Genomic DNA, 18,254 nt, shown 5'->3' with positions numbered 1-18,254 from the left:
AGAGAAGCTGTGGCTGCCCCATCCCTGGCAGTGTTCAAGGCCAGGTTGGACACAGGGGCTTGGAGCAACCTGCTCTAGTGGAAGGTGTCCCTGCCCGGGGCAGGGGTTGGAGCTGGAGGAGCTTTAAGGTCCCTTCAACCCAAACCGGTCTGTGAGTCTATAACCGGGGGTGGGGAGGAACCAAGCCCAGCAGAAAGCATAAAGAACACAGAGGGGGTTTGGTGACCACACTCGTTTTATTAGGCAAGAGAAGAGGTTTCTCACCTCTTTTGGATGCTGGTGCCAAGGATGCTCAGCCCCCTGCACTCTCCTGGTATCTAACCCCAGCCAGCCCCACTGAAGGGAACTTTGGCTGGTCTATATGGGTTTTGGGGTACATGATGCTGCTCCCCAGGGCTGGGGGGGTCACAGGGATGTGGTGGCTGGGTCCTGCCCTGGTGCTTTGGTCTCCCGTGGGTAGTACTCAGCCAGGATGCTCTCGGGGATGCGCTTCAGCAGCTGCTTGGGGAAGATGCGCAGGAGCTGCCACCCGATGTCCAGGGACTCGAAGATGCTCCGGTTCTCGTAGGGACCTGGGAGGAGAAGGAGGCAAAGGAGATGGAGAGATGCTGGGGGTCCCCATCCGGTCCTGAAGCTCGCTATGGGTCTGGTTCTGGGGTCCCTGCGCCTCACCCTGGCTGATGAACTGCTTCTCGAACTTCTGCAGGAACTCCAGGTAGAGCAGGTCATCGGCAGAGAGCGCTTCTTCCCCCACCACCGCCTTCATCGCCTGCACGTCCTTCCCGATGGCGTAGCAGGCGTACTGCGGGACAGACAGATGGGTGTCAGGACAGATGGACCCTTATGAGACCCACCAGTGCAGCAGGGTGGGGAGCATGGAAGGGTTTGTGTTGGAAGGGACCTTAAAGCTCATCCAGTCCCAACCCCTGCCCCGGGCAGGGACACCTTCCACTAGAGCAGGTTGCTCCAAGCCCCTGTGTCCAACCTGGCCTTGAACACTGCCAGGGATGGGGCAGCCACAGCTTCTCCATTCAACCCCTTCCAGTGTCCCAACACCCTCATAGAGAAGAATTTCTTCCTTGTATCTCATCCAACTCTTCCCTCTTCCAGTTGGAAGCCCAAATTCCTCATCCCATCCCTCCATCCCTTGTCCAAAGCCCCTCTCCAGGTTTCCTGGAGCCCCTTTAGGCACTGGAGCTGCTCTAAGGTCTCCCCTTCAGGAGCCTTCTCTTCTCCAGGCTGCCCCAGCCCAGCTCTCTCAGCCTGGCTCCAGAGCAGAGCTGCTCCAGCCCTCGCAGCAGCTCCGGGGCCTCCTCTGGCCTCGCTCCAGCAGCTCCACGTCCCTCCTGTGCTGTTGCCCCAGAGCTGGACCCTCAATCTCCCCCTCAGAGCTCTCCTTCAAGCCAAAGAGGTGCCAAAAGCAAGTGCTTGAACCCACCATGACCAAGAGCACCAAGATCTCAGCCCAAGCAGCAGGAGGTTGTTCATCCCCTTCCTGCCCATCCCTTACCAGCTGGTTGGAGACATCCCCATGGTCCTTCCTGGTCATTCCCTCCCCGATGGCCGACTTCATCAGACGAGACAGGGAGGGCAGCACGTTGATGGGGGGGTAGATCTGCAGGGTGAGAGGGACCCCAACACATTCTTCTGTGCCCCCATGCAGGCACGGGCACCACTGCCCCGCTTTGGGCTCCCAATGCCCTCAGCACCCCCATCCTGGTGCTCTCAGGTGATTCCCAGCCCCACATGAGCCGGGAATGGGCTCGGGAACGAACCTGCCTGTTGTGGAGCTGCCGGTCCACGTAGATCTGCCCCTCGGTGATGAAGCCCGTCAGGTCGGGGATGGGGTGGGTGATGTCTGGGGGAAGGCAGGGAGGGGTGAGCCCCAAAAGCGGGTCTGGCTGCATGGCCAGGCATGGGACATGGCCATGCCCCATGCTGGGGGGTCACCAGAGCAGCATGGCCATGGGGAAGGGGCATTGGCCTGAGGTTGTGAGCAAGAGCCAGTTCCCCCATCACTGGGCTGAGAACTGCTTGGTTTAGGCTTGGCACCCCCAAACCAATGTCTGCACCCCCATACCCTCCAAATATGAGTCACTCCATCACATCCTTTGGCTGAAACGCAGCGCTCTGCTCCAGCTGGGGACCAGAGGGATGACTTGGGGGGGGAAACAACCCTAAAGCATCCCAGTGAGCTTCGCTATCCCAATGGATCACTCCGGATCCCCCAAAGCCCGCCCCGGGCGCCGCTGACCGTCGTTGGGCATGGTGAGGATGGGGATCTGGGTGATGGAGCCGCTCCTGCCCTCCACGCGCCCGGCTCGCTCGTAGATGGTGGCCAGGTCCGTGTACATGTAACCGGGGAAGCCGCGGCGGCCCGGAACCTCCTCCCGGGCGGCCGATACCTGCGGATGGGGCTGGAATGAGGGCTGGGGAGGGGGGGAGCACCCCAAAGCACCTCCCCAGCACCCCGAGTGTCCTTGGTACCCTGAGCACCCGCAGCACCATGGGCACCCCAAGTGCACCAGGTATCCTGGGCATCCCGAGCATCCCAAGTATTCTTGGTACCCTGAACACCCCCAGCATCCTGGACACCCCAAGAACCCTGAGCACCCCAATTACCCCCAGTGCCATGGGCACCCTGAACATCCCAAGCACCCCAGGTATCCCTAGTACCCTAAGCATCCCAAGCACCCTGAGCACCCCAAGTACTCCAAGTATCCTGGGCACCCCAAGTGCGCCCAGCACCCTGGACACCCAAACATCTCATGTGCCCCAAGTGTTCATAGAACCACAGCATGGTTTGGGTTGGAAGGGACCTTAAAGCTCATCTAGTTATTCTGGGCATACCCCAGGTACCCCAGGCAACCTGGGCATCCCAAGCACCCCAACTGCTCTGGCAACCCCAAAGCACTGCAGGCACCCTGAGCACCCCAAGTACCCCAAGCACCCCAGGCATCCCAAGTGCCCCAAGTATCCTGGGCACCCGAAGCACCCACAGCACCCTGGTCACTCCAGGTATTTCAAGCTCCCCAAGTACCCTGGGAAACCCATGGGTCCTGGGTACTCCAAGCACCCCAAGTATCCCAGGTGCTTACAGCACCCTGAGCACCCCAAGTACCCTGGGAACCCTAAGTACTCCAAGCATCCCAAATGCCCCAAGTATTCCGGGCACCCCAAGCACCCCCAGCACCCTGAGCACACCAAGTACCCTGGGGACCCCAGGCACCCCAACAGGGCATTTCTCACCCCCAGCCACACAGGGAGGACTCGGATGGATCCCAGGGACAGGCACTGACCTCCCGCAGTGCCTCGGCATAGGAGCTCATGTCCGTCAGGATCACCAGCACGTGCTTCTCGCACTGGTAGGCCAGGAACTCGGCGGTGGTGAGGGCCAGGCGGGGGGTGATGATCCGCTCGATCCTGCCAGGGGACAGGGTGGGCACCCTCAGACCCCAACTCCCCTTCCTGAGCCCCCCTGCAGCGGGCCGGGGTGACCGGGCACCCATGGGCACCTCCTGGGGTCCCTGAGGTGGGACTGGGCGATGGCCCACCCAGGGTTCCCAGTGCTGCAGGATGTGATGGGGACCCACAAGCTGTGGGGTTTGGTGACAGGTTCCCTGCCTTTTCACTGCCAACAGGCCAATGGGATCCTTCAGTGAGAAGGAAAAGGACGATGGTGATGAGGAGGATGAGGAGGAAGGAAGAAGGAGGAAGGAAGAAGGAGGAAAGAGGAAGGACCATGTGCCAGAGCCATGGGTTTGACTCACGTGGGGTCATTGGCCAGGTTGAGGAACAGACACACGTTGTCCATGGAGCCGTTCTCCTCGAAGTCTGACTTGAAGAAGCGAGCTGTCTCCATGTTCACCTGCCCCAGCAGAGGACAAGTGGTCAACAGGAGCGGGGTGGCTCCACGCATGGGGAAACTGAGGCAGGCAGGGATGCAGCGGTGCGGGGAGGTGGCAGCAAGGCTGCCGACAGGTCCTGTGTGTGCACTGAGGGCCCCAGGCTGGGCTGTCCTGCCCCAACTCACCCCCATGGCAGCGAAGACGATGGCGAAGTTGTCCTCGTGGTAATCCATCACATCCTTGGACTTCTTGACCAGCCCGGCCTGGCGGCAGATCTGCGCCGCGATCTGCAGGGGATGGGACAGCACATGGACCCCTCAGAGGGGTCACAGCACCCCCCGGGACCAGGATCCGGCCCCATGAGGGGCAGGGGATGGAGATGGAAGGGACCAGCAGAGAAGGGAACAGCCCACGATGGGCTTTGCTTTACTGCTTGCGGTGATGGGGAAACTGAGGCACGGGGTAGCGATGCACCAACCCATCACCCTGCATGGATGGGGGATCACAACAGACACCCCAAAGTGTGGGTCTGGCCCATCATGGTGAGCAGAGCTGAGCATGGAGCCAGAGCATGGCAAGGGGAGAAGGAGAGATGCAGAAGAGTCTCCAACCCTCCCAAATGCTTCCTCTTCTATCCTCATCTTCCTCTTCTGCCCACCACTGGGGTGCAGTGGGGGCTGAGCACCCCATGAGGACCCACCTCGTTGTGGGGGAGACCAGCAGCAGAGAAGATGGGGATCTTCTGGCCACGGGCGATGCTGTTCATCACATCTATGGGTGAGATCCCCGTCTGGATCATCTCCTCGGGGTAGATGCGTCCATGGGGGTTGATGGGCTGGCCTGGAGCAGCACAGGGAAATGAGGCACCTGCACCCACAGCACCCCAATGGGGAGGGATGGACCTCCCCATGGAGCTGGCTTCCCTCCCACAGCACCCAGAGCCATCACCATTGATGTCCAGGAAGTCCTCAGCCATCACTGGGGGACCACTGTCGATGGGTTTGGCAGAGCCATTGAAGACCCGACCTGCAAGGAGAGAGCTGCTGGTCCCCAGGAGGACCCTGCTGCCCCATGGATGTGGGGTTCCCATCCTGCTCCCACGGGTGACACCACAGACCCTGGGGCAGGATGATGCCAGCATATGAGGCCAGGTCCCCAGAGATGTCCCCAAGCCACCCTCCATCTCCTTCCCCTTGGGTTCCTCAGCTCCTGTCCCCAAAGACCTCTCCAAACCACCCTCCATCCCCTCCCCTTGGGTTCCTCAGCTCCTGTGCATGTGAGGTGACACCAAGGCCCCCCCAAAACCAGCACCAAGGGGGGGCTAAGGGGCTCCCAGAGAGCTTCTGCATCACTATTCCTGCTCAGCCTCATCGACCAGCTCAGAGCCGCGGGATCAATGCTGATCATGCCGCATCCCGCAGCATCCCACCCGCTGCCCCATGGGACCTTCTTCTGGTCCCCAGCGGAGCAGGAGCCATCGCCCTTGTCAGAGCAGATCAGGCTGATGCAGGGCTGGAGCACGGAGCATGAAAGGTCAGTAACGCTGGTGCTCACCGGCACGAAGAGGCAAAGCTCTGGGGGACCCCAACCTCGTGTAGGGGGAGGAAGACGGGGACCCCCCTTTGATATGGGGCAGGGAGGATCGGGATGGCTCCCATCCCATCCTGGGTACTCACAGGCGGAGCCTGCACGGGGATATGGAGGGATCTGCTTGGGAAAGGAGCGGGGGGGTTCGTGGTGCCGGGGAGCCGGGACCTGTCTGGGCATCACCGCCCGCAGACAGGCTGCCCTTTGCGCTGCCCTTTGCAGCAGGGCCCTGCCCGCCCCCCCGCTGCCGGCGCGGGGGGAAGGAGATGGCAGGAGACGCTCATGGAGCGATGCCGAGTGTCAGCCGGGTCCCTGCGCCGGGAACCGCAGCGACCCCTGCGAGCCCCGGGGCTGCTCCGCGGCTGATGCGGCCCCTGATGGGGCTGGGGGGGGGGGCAAGGGCCTGGGGTGGAGCTTGAATAGACGCCAGGGGGGTGCTGGGGGGCTCCAGCACCCGGTTCTGCCCGGGTGGGGGTCCCCATGGCGACAAGGGAGATGGTGCCCTTTGGGTGCTCACACTTGGCCACATCTTAGGGCTCAATAGCAATGGGGAAGGTCATAACATCATGGAATGGTTGGGGGGGACCTTAAAGCTCATCCAGCCCCAACCCCCTGCCACGGGCAGGGACACCTTCCACTAGAGCAGGTTGCTCCAAGCCCCTGTGTCCAACCTGGCCTTGAACACTGCCAGGGATGGGGCAGCCACAGCTTCTCTTGGCACCCTGTGCCAGCGCCTCAGCACCCTCACAGGGAAGAGCTTCTGCCTCAGAGCTCATCTCAGTCTCCCCTCTGGCAAGTTAAAGTCATTCCCCTTGGCCTGTCCCTACAGGCTCTTGCCCAAAGCCCCTCTCCAGGTTTCTTGTAGCCCCTGGAAGCTGCTCTAAGCCCCCCCAAGATGCTGGGCCTCCTAAGGTTAAGGTAACGAAGGTGTTAATGGCACAACCATGGGCTGAAGTTCTCCTGTCCTCATCCAAAAACCTTCTCCCAGTCCAGCCCAAGCCTTTCCTCCTGGGATAACTGGGCATAGAGCACCCAGGGGGATGTTTCCACCCTGTATGAGGGTGACTATCACCATCTCACCACGTTGGATGTGACCCTCCATCCATCTCACTCACTGGATGGGACTGAAGAGCATCCCCAGGGATGTGCTCAGCCCCTCCAAACTACCTGTGTTATGTCCCCCCCATATGGCTGTGCCTGGGGGACAACCCCCCCACCCCCTGCACCGTGCTGTGCAGGGGCTCAGCACCCCTCAGGCTCACCCAGCATGTCCTCGGACACCGGGGTCCGCAGGATGTCCCCGGTGAACTCACAGGAGGTTTTCTTGGCATCGATTCCAGATGTTCCCTCAAACACCTGCAGAGACCCCGAGGGCAGGAGCCCGGCGGGTGGCAATTAGAGGGGATTAGAGCGCCGGGAATGGGGGGGGCTCCATCTATCGGGATGGGATCCGCTCACCCAAAACCCCATCGGGAAGAGGTGAGAAAAGAGAGGGGAGCCCCTGGGGTTAAGAAAACCCCCTTCTGAGGGGCTCCAACTCCAAGGGGGGAGCAGGGGAGGGAGGGACCACCCTCTGTTAACGCATCGAGCCCGAAGGCCTCGGGTCTGGTGCATTAAACCAGAGTGGTTTGAGCCGTATAATATTTGACACCATTTATATGAATTAACCTCCAGATCGCTGCTTTAATTAGAGCTGTGCTGCTCCAGGGATAAAGGGCAGCTTGGGAATGCCGGGAGCATCCCCGGAATGTTGGAGGCATGAGGGCAGGTGATGGGCGCAGCACCGAGGTGGGTGCAGGTACCTGCAGGTCACCCTCCGAGGAAGCTGCTGCTGCAAAAAGCACCTTTTTTCCCCCTTTTTATGCATTTTTTTCCTGTTTTTATGCTTTTTATCCCTATTTTTCCCCTCCCGAGGCTGATTCCCTAATAGGATTAAAAGGGCGCTGCAGAGGTCCAAGTGGCATTAGGGGAGCGAGGTTTGGTGCTCACTGACCACGTTGGCCATGCAGCCACCTCCGTGGGTGGCTGATGAGGGGACACCCAGGCAGGAGGGGACCTGGATAATGGTCCTCTCCATGCTCCTGGATAATGGACCTTTCCTGCCTGGATAATGGTCCTGTCCATGCTCCTGGATAATGGAGCACGACAGCCCCAAACCAGCCCCAGTGCTCCCAGTGAAACCCTGCTGCAGAGCTGCCCCAGTTTGGGGGTACCCCAGGAACATGCTGCCCACCCTGGTCCTGGTCCCATAGAGGGCTGGGCGTGGGATGGCTGGTGGGGCTGAAGTTATCCTGCTGGGATGGAGCAGGAGGCAGCCTCAGGAGGTTCCTAAGGAGGGATTGGGGGTCCTAAGGAGGTCGCAGCACCACCTGGATAGGCTCTTCCCGTTGGGGACACTGGGGGGGACCTGGGTGTGCAGCTTGGGTGCTGGGTGGGCGGCAGCAGGATGGGGACAGCAGGATGGGGACCAGCACAGGGTCATGCCCACATCTGTTCCCTGCATCCTGCTGGTGCTGTGCTGATGTCATTTTGATTTGGTACCCAGATGCTCCCGCTCGGAGCAGGCAACAGCTCCATCCGCACCGGTGCCACATCACCAACCCCGGCACAGCTCCCGAGGGGCCATGGACCAGCCAGGAATCACACTGCCTGTCCCAGGACACAACCTGGAATTGCTGGGACAAGGGTCCTGCCAGCAGCAGCAGCCACCGCTGGAGGGGGACAGAGCCCCAGGACAGAGCCCCAGGGCATGCAGCGCCCTGTGTTCCCATCCCACCTCCTCCCCATCCCACCTAGTTCCCGTCCCACCTCGTCCCCTGTCCCATCACCCTCCCATCACCCTAAACTCACCTGGACGATGGCTTTGGAGCCCATCACCTCCAGGACCTGCCCGCTGCGGTGGGTGCCATTGGGCAGCATGAAGTTCACGATCTCAGCATACTGGGCAAACTGGAGGGACAGGGACAGGGTGAGATGGGTGGGGGGGTCCTCTCCTTCTCCCCTCTCCCCCCAGACCACCCCTTGCAGCCCCTGCCCACCCAGGAGGAGGCAGCGCAGGGAGGATGCTCCTGCCGCATCCCTATAGTGCTCCGTGCCTCAGTTTCCCCGTTACTGTGGGTGCTCCCCTGGCCCCAGGGGTGCACTCAGGCCCACCCAGGACCTGACCACTCACAAGTTCAACCCCTCTCCCCGCCCCGAATCAGACAGACCCATCACACTGTCACCACCATCGGCCAGAGGGGATCCAGCACCCATGGGGGACCAAGGACATTGAGTGACCCCCTGGTCCCCAACCCAGCCGGGACCCCCGGGGTGGATGGAGGGGACTTCTCTGCAGCCCCTTGGCTCTGGTGGCAGCGCTCCGTGAGCCCAGCCCTGTGCCGTATTCCATCTCCACCTCCTCTTCCTCGCCCCCAGCCTCCAGAGCTGGCGCCGGCACTGTGAACTTTGGACTTTAATTCCTCTCTAAAGACCTTTCCATAAAGGACAGTGGAGGGAAGGAAACCTCCGCCAGGGCCCGGCTCTTTCATGGAGCTGCTTCATTTCCATCCTGCCAGCTCGGCCTGAAAGGGGCCTTGGAAACAGCCCCCGGGCAACAAAGCCCCTCGAGGGTCCCGCTGGCCACATGCCGGGTGCCCAGACCCACCCAAGTGAGCCCAGCCCTGCTCTGCGAGCAGGGACAGGCGGGTGACACCGAGGTGACACCCGGTGCTGGGGGCATGGGATGGGATGGGGTTTGTGTGGTGGTGCTCAGACCAGGGTCACTGGTGGGGCAGAGGGACAGTGGAAAAGGGACAGGGGTTGGAGCTTGGATAGAGGCACAGGGGACACGGGACAGGAGCCAGAGCTTGGGCAGGGGGAAAAGGGACAGAAGTTGAAGCTTGGATAGGAGCATAGGGGACAGGGAACGGGGCTGGAGCTTGGATAGGGGCACAGGGGACAAGGGGCAGGGGCTGAAGCCCAGGCAGGGGCAGGAGCTGGAGCTTGGATAGGGGCACAAGGGACAGAAGCCAGAGCTTGGACAGTGGCACAGGGGCCAAGGGACAAGTGCTGGAGCTTGCTCATGGGCACAGGGGACAGCGGACAGCAGGTTCCTGGGTGCTGAGGGACACGGGGCCAGCGCGGGGTGCCCAGGTATGGCACACACACAGCCACCTGTACGCTCACATGTGTCCCCATGCCTGGGCACACACGCTTGCACATGTGTCCCCATGCCTGGGCACACACACTTGCACAGCCACATGAGTGTTCAAGCTGACACATGTGCTCTGCTGCTGCGCGTCCATGGGAGGGAGCTCAGAGCTGGATGAGAGAACCCAAGAGGAGGGGACAGCCCCGGGGACAGGGGACACGCTGCCAGCCGGGACCAGGGCATCACGATGGTCCCCATGCATCCCACAGTGACACCATCGAGGGGTCCCCTCGTCACCCTCCAGCAGACGGGTCCTACCTTCACGTTGTCCAGCACCACCAAGGGCCCGTTGACACCACAGACAGTCTGGTAGGCTGGGGGGGAAGGACACATAGTAAGCCCCCAGGGTGAGGGGTGCTCGCACCATCGCCACCCCCAATTGTTGGGTGCTGGGGCAGGATCCCCAGCACCACCCACTGCTGCTACCATAGAATCCCAGCCTGGTTTGGGTTGGAAGGGAGCTTAAAGCTCCTCCAGCTCCAACCCCTGCCCCGGGCAGGGACACCTTCCACTAGAGCAGGTTGCTCCAAGCCCCTGTGTCCAACCTGGCCTTGAACACTGCCAGGGATGGGGCAGCCACAGCTTCTCTGGGCACCCTGTGCCAGCGCCTCAGCACCCTCACAGGGAAGAACTTCTGCATCAGAGCTCCAGGGCTGCTCCATCCGGTCTCCCCCAGCCCGTGTTTGTGCTGGGGATTGCCCCCAGCCAGGGGCAGGACCTTGCCCTTGGCCTTGATGCACCTCATGAGGTTCACATAGTCCCATTTCTCAAGCTAATCGGCTAATTAGCCTTCTCTCTGGTACCCAGTTCCTCCCAGTTCCTGCTGGTCACCATTCAGCAGCCTGGAGCTGCCACACCAGGAGCTGTCTCTCTGCCGCCAACCTCCCGCCTTTTGTCTCCTTTATTCCCAAAATGACCGTTTTCCTTTCATTTCCCCTCCAGCTCCTTCACAAACAGGGTTTTGTTGGGCTCTTTTCTTCTCTCCCCACGTCCCCTCTGAGCTCCAGCTCTCGGGGAGCCACCCACATGGGATATTGTCCTATGGCCATGGGGATTGTCCCACTCTCTCCCAAGCACGGTGGTCTCCAGCCCAGCCCTGATGGCTGCCAGATCCCTCGGGATCTTCCTGGCTTCACTTACACTGCACCGGGCTGTCCCATCCCACTGAGGGCATCGGACCCTCTGGCAGCACTGCTTGGTGCCATATGGCTGTGGCACTGGATCATCGGCCAAGGTCTCTGCCCATCCATCCACCCCTTCCCTCCCTCCCTCCCTCCCTCTTCTCTCCCTCCCATCCATCCATCCATCCATCCATTCATCCATCCATCCATCCGTCCATCCATCCAATTAATCTATCCTTCCATCCTTCCCTCCTATCCATCTATCCCTCCATGTATGGGTGGTGGAGCCAGGCAAGGCCGGTGCCAGCACCAGCTCCAGGTACTGGTTCTATGGCCAGTTTCATGGTTCCAACTCCCTCATCTCTGTGGTGGAAAGGGTTCTATCACGATAGAGAAGGAGATCACAACAGTAAGACCAAGTGACAGCCCACCAAAGAACTTCAGGGTTGGGGAGAGACCAAGGAGGATGAGGAAGGGGAAGAAGAAGAAGAGAAAGAGGAGGAGAAGAAGGAGGAGGAAGAGGGATGGGGGAGGGGAGGGGGAGCCAGGCAAGACCAGTGCTTGTGCCAGTGCCAGAGCCACCATGCTCATGGCTTCAACCCCCTCACCCATGCCCGTGTCTGCAGTGAAATGGGTTCTATCCTGATAGAGAAGGAGATCACAACAGTGAGACCAAGCAATAGCCCACCAGAGAGGTTCAAGGTTGGGGGGACCGAGGAGGAGGAGAAAAAAGAGGAGGAGAAAGAAGAGGAGGAGGAGGGAAGAAGGAGAAGGAAGAGGAGGAGGAGGAGGAGGGCTGAGGAGGGGAGGGGACCCCTGCCACCGGAAAGCGCTAATTCCGCTAATGAAGCCGCTGAGCTGTGATGCCCGGGGGGGGGGATGTAGCATCGGGGTGGGTGGGCTGCGGTGGCCGGTCATGGCGGGGGGCACGGCCGGGAGCGGGGATAGAGCGGGGGGAAAAGCGGGATGCAGGGGGGAGAGCAAAGAAGAAGTCTTTCAACGTGGCCTTTCCACACCCCCAGCCCCAACTTCACAGCTCCTGTCACATGCAATCTCCGTTAGCGCTGACACTCACGCACTGGTAACCGCCGCCGCGGCCCCGGTGACAAAGGGGACCCGACCCAGCTACACCCGCCACTAATTGCTCCCAGTCAGTGCCGGCGGCCGTCACCGCGCCACACGCCTTAGGGCTCTGCTCCAAAGTGCTCCCGGCGCTCCCGACCCGCTCCCGGGGGCTCCCGGAGCCCCGTTTGCCGCAGGGAGGGGATGGACGGGACCCCGGCTCCATCCTCCTCCTGCTCCAAGCCTGGTGAGAAGCTCCCGAGGGAGTCGCCCCCTCCACGGAAGGGATTGAGGATGGTTTGGGATGAATTTGTCCTGCAAACTGCTGCTGTCACCTGCACAGTGATGGTCACCTTGGCCTCTAGGATCGGGTGTGCAGGGAGGGATGCTCATCCCTATCCACCAACCAAGGGGCTTTGCACAGCTCCTACCCCCAATTTCAGACCCCTATCCTGAATTACAGACCCATATCCCAAACTACAGACCCCCACCTTGAATTACAGACCCCTATCCGGAGTCACAGACTCCTATTCCCAGTTACAGACCCCTATCCCAAATTACATCCCCCTATCCGAAACTACAGACCAGCAGGCTGCATATAACCACCAAAGCCTCCAACCCCTCTCCCACCATCAGCCCCACATGAACTGAAGCCCATGGGGTGGGCAAAAGGGGCACCCAGCTGCAGCAAAGATAAGAAATGGGACTGATAAATACCTCCCAAATCCCAAAATCCAGTAGTCCAGAGCAAGGACAGGGATGAGGAGATGTCTCAGCAGGTCCAGAGCCACCCTGGGGCACGAGGATGGGTCTCTGGTGTCCCTCAGAGACCTGCATAGAGCAGGGGTCCCACCGCACTGCCCCATGGGGCAGAGTGGCCATGGGATGCTTTGGATCAGGCTGGGTGCATCCTGCATCCTCCTTGGATGCTGCTCACCACTTCACCTCATTGATGCCAAGTTTATAACCACACTCCTGTGCCAGGCGGGTGCTTGAGGTGCCACCCAATGACTTCAACCCCTTTGAGCTCCAACCCTCAACCCTTCCCATCCCAGCACCGTGGCAGTGCCCCATCCACCGGGACGCATCCAAGAGCCGGCTGGCCTCATCCTGCCGCAGCCATTGAGCGCGGCAGCCCCGGGGCTGTCCTGGGATTTTTCCGACAGTCCCTAAGTGACCGTCCTCCCCCTCCCCAACCTGCCCATTGTGCCGCGGGTCACTTTGTGCCGCGCTGTCAAACCCACCGGCTGCCCCAGCGCGGCAGAGCCGGTGAAAAGCCCGGCGGGGGGTCACACTCTATGCCACTAATTAGGGCCCGGCCGCCGAGGGTTCCCATACACACCTGCACGTCATGGGAGGGGAGGCAAAGAAAGGCAGGAGCAGCCAAGCGTGAAGCCAACGAGCCAACGCGAGGAAGAAAGAGCCCCAAAACACATCATTTGTGGGGCTGGCGCTGGTCTATGGGCCACAGACAAAACAGGGCTGGTGGGGGAAGGAACGAGCCGGGATGTTGACGGGTGATGGAGGCACCAGATGGGTTAAGGGAAGGAGATGGGCCCAGGAGGAAAGTGATGGAGAAGTGATGGAGAGGGGAGATGTGGGGCTGGGGAGTGCAGCATGTTGTGGGGCAAGGGATTCATGCCATGGGGGATGGTGGGGATGGTGCCATGGGGATGGGAGGATGCACAACTTGGGGTCATGGGAACAACCAGCCTGGCTGGGCTTGGCCAGCAGTGGGATGAGGGCATGCAATGACTGCAGCCCCCGGGAACACACCAGCCCCACCACCAGCCCCACGAACCCACAGCAGCCACCATCTCCTCTAGTCATGGCAAGGACATCAGCCCAGCTCTGCTCCCCAGTGGTCTGGAGGGCACAGAGACCCTGGCCCCTTCTCCAGGTTATCCATGATCGGCAGTGCTGGGATGCGGCAGCGGCAGCACTGGGGATGGGGTGAAGTGCTGGCTAAGCTGGTGAGGTGGGAAAAGGGCCATGGGAGCAGCAAGCCCACATTTCCATCACCAGCAACCCCCATCTCCATCACCAGCATCCCACTCTCCATCACCAGCATCCCACTCTCCATCACCAGCAGCCTCCCTGAGCCCCACAAGCCACTCCCCGCCAAGTGCCCCATGGCTCCTGCATGAAGGCTGGGGGGACCTGGGCTGAGGTCAAAACCTGGTACAGCCGCATGAGCTCAGCACCCAGCCTCTGCCCAGCACAGCCCCAAGGAGGGACATGTCAGGGTATCCAGGGCTTGGGGATCTCCCTGGTTCCTCCTCTCCTGCTTCCCGTGTCCCCACTGGGCAATGTCACATCCCAAACCCAGCAGCCACAGCTCCCAGAGGCACCATCCCTGGCCTGGGGCCAGCACCATGCCTGGACCTAGTGCTTGGTAGGAGATGAGCATCATGGATAACAGGGCTGGTTGGCACATGGCAAGAGAGAAGCCAAGAAGTGTCCCACCAAACTGCCCTTATCAGGCTGTAATTGCACGGCACAGCCAGTGTGTCACTGGGCTGCTGCCCATGACGTCCTGCTCCATCCACTCATCCATCCATCCATCCATAGAATCACAGAATTACAGAATCAACCAGGGTGGAAAAGAGCTTCCAGATCATCAGGTCCAACTGTTCCCAGCACTGCCAAGGCCACCACTAACCCACGGCACTGAGGGCCTCGTCTACACGTCACACTTCCAGGGACGGTGATTCCACCATTGCCCAGGGATAATCCCACCCATCCATCCATCCATCCATGCATCCATCCCTCCCTCCCTTCCTCTCTCCCTTTGCCCCCCAGCCCTTGAGTCACTCCCAGGCTGTGCTTACTGAGTTTAAAGCACGCTGTGGGGCAGGCCGTGGGGCACCCCATGTGCAGGCAGCCCTGAGCCCCCGTGCAGGCGGCGGCATTGCTCGTTGGGCTGTTTTCTGTAAAGATGAGCCAAGCCAGAGGCCAGGAGGTGGGAAGTGATTCTTCCACTCGCTGTGCTAATGGATCCGCTGGGAAGCGGCTGCTGATCCTGTCCTGCCTCTTGGGAGAGCTCTGCCTGCTCCTGCTCCTGCTCCTGCTCCTGCCTCTGCCTGCTCCTGCCTGCTCCTTGCCCTGCCTGCCCTGCTGCCCTGCTCACCCCTGCTGCCCATGCATCCGGGCGCTGGGCTGTAGTGGGGATCTGATGGCTGCTGCCGTGCCCAGTGCCAGGCTGGGACCCTGTGCTGGGAGCCCACACTGCCGGGAGCCCACACTGGCCCCTCACACTGGAGGTCCCATTGTCAGGAGCCATATGGGGACCTCAGGTTGCCATCCACCCAGAGGGACCCCTCAGGAGCTGCTATTACCCACCACCACCCATGGGCGCTGCTGGGACCCAGCCCCTGGTCCTGGTCCTGTCTCCTCCTGGCTCGGGCCAAGAGGGTCCAGAGGATGCTTAAAGGGGCAACTGCTCTCAGCCCAGCGAACCGTGTCCCATAGGTGCACCCGGTGCCAGGGGGAGAAGTCACCCATGGGTGACTCCCTGCTGCCGGCAGACACGGCGGGAGCCGGGCAGAGCCGGCTGAGCTCCGGGCGGCGCCGGTTCATGGCAAGGGAGGGGACAGCGAACAAGGAAGGTCACAGTGAAAGTCCTTGGTGGCTCCGAGCCTGTGGACGGGGTGCCGGGGGGGCTTCGGGATGGACGGAGCTGCAGCACCCATGGGTGCTGCACCGGAGACCCGCACAGCACATGGTCCTGGGGGTACGGACTCAGGGAGGTCACGGTAATGCCACATTCCATAAACGGGTCCCCACGGTGTCCCACATCCCCACTGGAAGCAGCACACGGGGGGTCCCCCAGCTGTCCACATAGATGGTGACCCCCAGGACAGACCCCAGCCACACCCCGGCAGGACCCATGGGACCACCAGCACCGTGTCAAGATCCTCACTGGGGTGGTGGAGCCCCGGAGCACCAACAAGGGTGGGTGGTGTGTGTCATCCCATGCCACGGGGGTTAGTACCAGCTCTATCACCCCAAGGGGCACCCATACCACCCAGAAGCCGCAGCCCAATGCACCCACAGCCCTTGGGGGGGCTATGACACCTTCCCCACCTTCCCCAGCCCCAAGGGGGGTGACAGCCCCACAACAGTCCCTGTCACCCCCCTGTGTACCCTCCAAGCCTCCCCCCCATTGACAAATGGGGGTCCCCAGGGCCCGGAGCCCACCCGCCCGGCGCACCCATGCGGACCCCCAGCTCGGGGTGCACTCACTGAGCCGGGGGCTGCGGCTGTAGTCGCGGGTGACGGCCAGAGCGTGCTCGCGGCCCGCGGGCACGGCGGGCACCGGCGCTCGGGTGGTGGCCGTGGCCATGGTCGCGGTCCCGGTCCCGGTGCTGGTCCCGGTGCCGGCAGCGCTCCGGGATTTGTACCCCCCGCCCCGGGCGCAGCCGGTCCCGGCCCGTCAGGGCCGCCCCGCCCGCGGCACCAGCCCCGTGTTGGCTGTAAACAGCGGGAGGGAGCGGCCGGAGCGGCTCAGCCCCACAGCGGGCGGCGGGGCGGGAGGGTGAAGGTGGTGGGAGGGTGGCGATAGGAGCAGGGATAGGGGTAGGAACTGGGGTAGGGATGGTGTGGGGGTAGGCATATGGATACGGGATAAGAGACTGGGGCAGGGATAGGAATTGGGGAAGGGATAGGTGTGGGGATAGGGATAGGGATGGGGTGGGATAAGGTCTGGGGTAGGGTTAAGGGATGGGGATAGGCATATGCATAGGGGTAGGGAGATGCATAGGGATAGGGATAGGTATAGGGATACAGATAGGGGTAGGTGTAGGGGTAGATGTAGGGATGGGGATAGGAATAGGGGTAGGGATAGAGATGAGGCTGGGGACAGGTACGGGGATACAGACGAGGATGGGGATGAGAATGGGAATGGGGATGGGGAAGAGGATGGGAATAGGGATGGGGATGCAGATGGGAATAGGGATGGGGATGAGGGTAGGACTGGGGTTGAGGTCAAGGATGGGGATACAGATGAATGGAGATGGGGATGGGGATGGGAATGGGGATAGGGATAGGGACAGGGATGGGGATAGGGATGGGGATGGAGACAAGGATCAGGATACAGATGGGGGTAGGAGTAGATGGGATTGGGGTGAGGACAAGCCTGGGGCAGGTTTGGGGACAGGATTGGGGCAAAGACAGACTTTGGGGCCGCATTAGGGGCAGGGATGGGTGTAGCTGGGGGCAGAGCTGGGGTGCAGGTGGGGGTGAGGGGTCTGCACCCCTAAACCCCCCACAGGCTGTGAGTGTCTGTGGAGGGGCTTGTGTTGGAGTGATGGGTGATGGGACCTGTTCATGGGGCAGCTGGGGACAGGGAGATGGGCCGGGGGGGTATCCCCAAGTGTGCATCCTCGGAGGGGTCACCAATGCTCCGGGATGAGGGGGAGCAGGGAACAGCGGGGGGGCTTCCAAATGCTAAAGGTCTCTACCACTGGGAGAGCCATAGAGCAAAACTGATGGAGGAGAAGGAGGAAGCAGGAGCCAGGACATGACTTTTATTAACCACTAAACCCATAAGAAACCACTTTCTTCCTTAAAGTCTTACATCCATAACTTCTTTTTTCCCTTTATTTTCCCCTTTTCCCCCCAGTTGTACCAGTCAGGAGGAGCTGTTGCGGTGGAGCAGAGTCAGCATCCCCATGGAGCCCTTCAAATCCCCTGGGACAGCTTCACTGGGCTTCTTGGCTTTGGGAGAGGAAACCTGGGAGCAGCAGCAGCTTTGGATCAGATTTGGGGTCTTTGGGAAAGCAGCGTTTGGGCTTAAATCCATGGAAAGAACTTGCCGTTCACTGCAGGGCAGCCCATGGCCTCGCTTCCCATCTTTTCCTTTGGGTGCTGAGCAGCAGGAGGAGGATGCAGGAGATCCATGAGGATGCTCCGAGCTGGGAAAACACACCGGAACACCCCAAAATTCCCGGGTTTTGGGGGCTCCTTCAACAATAAAACTGGATCTGCCTTTGGAGATGCCCCCAAACCTCCTTCATCCATGAAGGCAAAGGGGTCACTTCTCCATCAAACCAGACCATTTGCTCTCATTGAGGCCAGGATGGGAGGAACTGGGGATAAGCTGGGAAATTCAGCAGCTCCAAGGGGGAAAATAAGGAAAAGCAAAGCAAAGGGAGTCCTGGGGGGGTGTGTGGGGTGGGCAGGATTCCCCCACCTCAGTTCGATGCCTTTAAATACCACATCTGCAGAGCAGGGAGGGATGAAGAACAGTGATATAAACATGAACGAAGTGATGAGGGAAGGGGGAAGGTTCTTGTCCTGCCAAAATCCCAACCCTTAGCTAAATATGCCATTGGGAATTCGGGGTTTGAGCATCCCAGGAGGAGCAAATCCCACATCCCGGGAAAGGGGAATGACACAAGCCCATGGGAACACAAAGGAGTTCAAGGAGGAACCAAACTCATC

General features: G+C 60.9%; 1 protein-coding gene and 1 long non-coding RNA gene across 2 annotated transcripts; one reads left to right on the top strand and one right to left on the bottom strand.

The window, feature by feature from the left end:
• Positions 1 to 217: 217 nt before the first annotated feature.
• Positions 218 to 16,222, bottom strand: ATP6V1B1 (ATPase H+ transporting V1 subunit B1). The gene is made up of 14 exons (XM_030492346.1): positions 16,056 to 16,222; positions 9,886 to 9,941; positions 8,286 to 8,384; positions 6,698 to 6,791; positions 4,797 to 4,874; positions 4,549 to 4,688; positions 4,034 to 4,135; positions 3,771 to 3,868; positions 3,300 to 3,423; positions 2,255 to 2,405; positions 1,776 to 1,858; positions 1,511 to 1,615; positions 673 to 802; positions 218 to 572 (listed from the first exon to the last, which is right to left on the bottom strand). Exons 1-14 carry the CDS (start codon positions 16,153 to 16,155, stop codon positions 406 to 408), a joined length of 1,527 nt encoding a protein of 508 aa, XP_030348206.1. The 5' UTR covers positions 16,156 to 16,222; the 3' UTR covers positions 218 to 405.
• On the top strand, positions 15,402 to 17,805 carry LOC115610605. Its single transcript, XR_003992283.1, has 2 exons — positions 15,402 to 15,565; positions 17,434 to 17,805. It is a non-coding gene; the product is annotated as an uncharacterized LOC115610605 (long non-coding RNA).
• Positions 17,806 to 18,254: the final 449 nt, after the last annotated feature.

This window comes from Strigops habroptila, chromosome 7 (genome assembly GCF_004027225.2).
Source record: "Strigops habroptila isolate Jane chromosome 7, bStrHab1.2.pri, whole genome shotgun sequence".
Classification (NCBI taxonomy): Eukaryota; Metazoa; Chordata; class Aves; order Psittaciformes; family Psittacidae; genus Strigops; species Strigops habroptila.
The sequence above is the reverse complement of the archived record's forward strand: the minus strand, read 5'-3'. Positions and strand labels throughout refer to the sequence as shown.

Bases quoted from the DNA above. Each gene is read 5' to 3' on its own strand.
- ATP6V1B1 (XM_030492346.1), bottom strand. From the start codon at position 16,155: ATGGCCACGGCCACCACCCGAGCGCCGGTGCCCGCCGTGCCCGCGGGC. The intron at 4,136-4,548 runs GTGGGTCCTCAT...CATCCCCTGCAG, and splicing joins CTGGTCTCCCCCACAACGAG to ATCGCGGCGCAGATCTGCCG. The intron at 573-672 runs GTGAGGCGCAGG...TTCTCCTCCCAG, and splicing joins GAAGCAGTTCATCAGCCAGG to GTCCCTACGAGAACCGGAGC.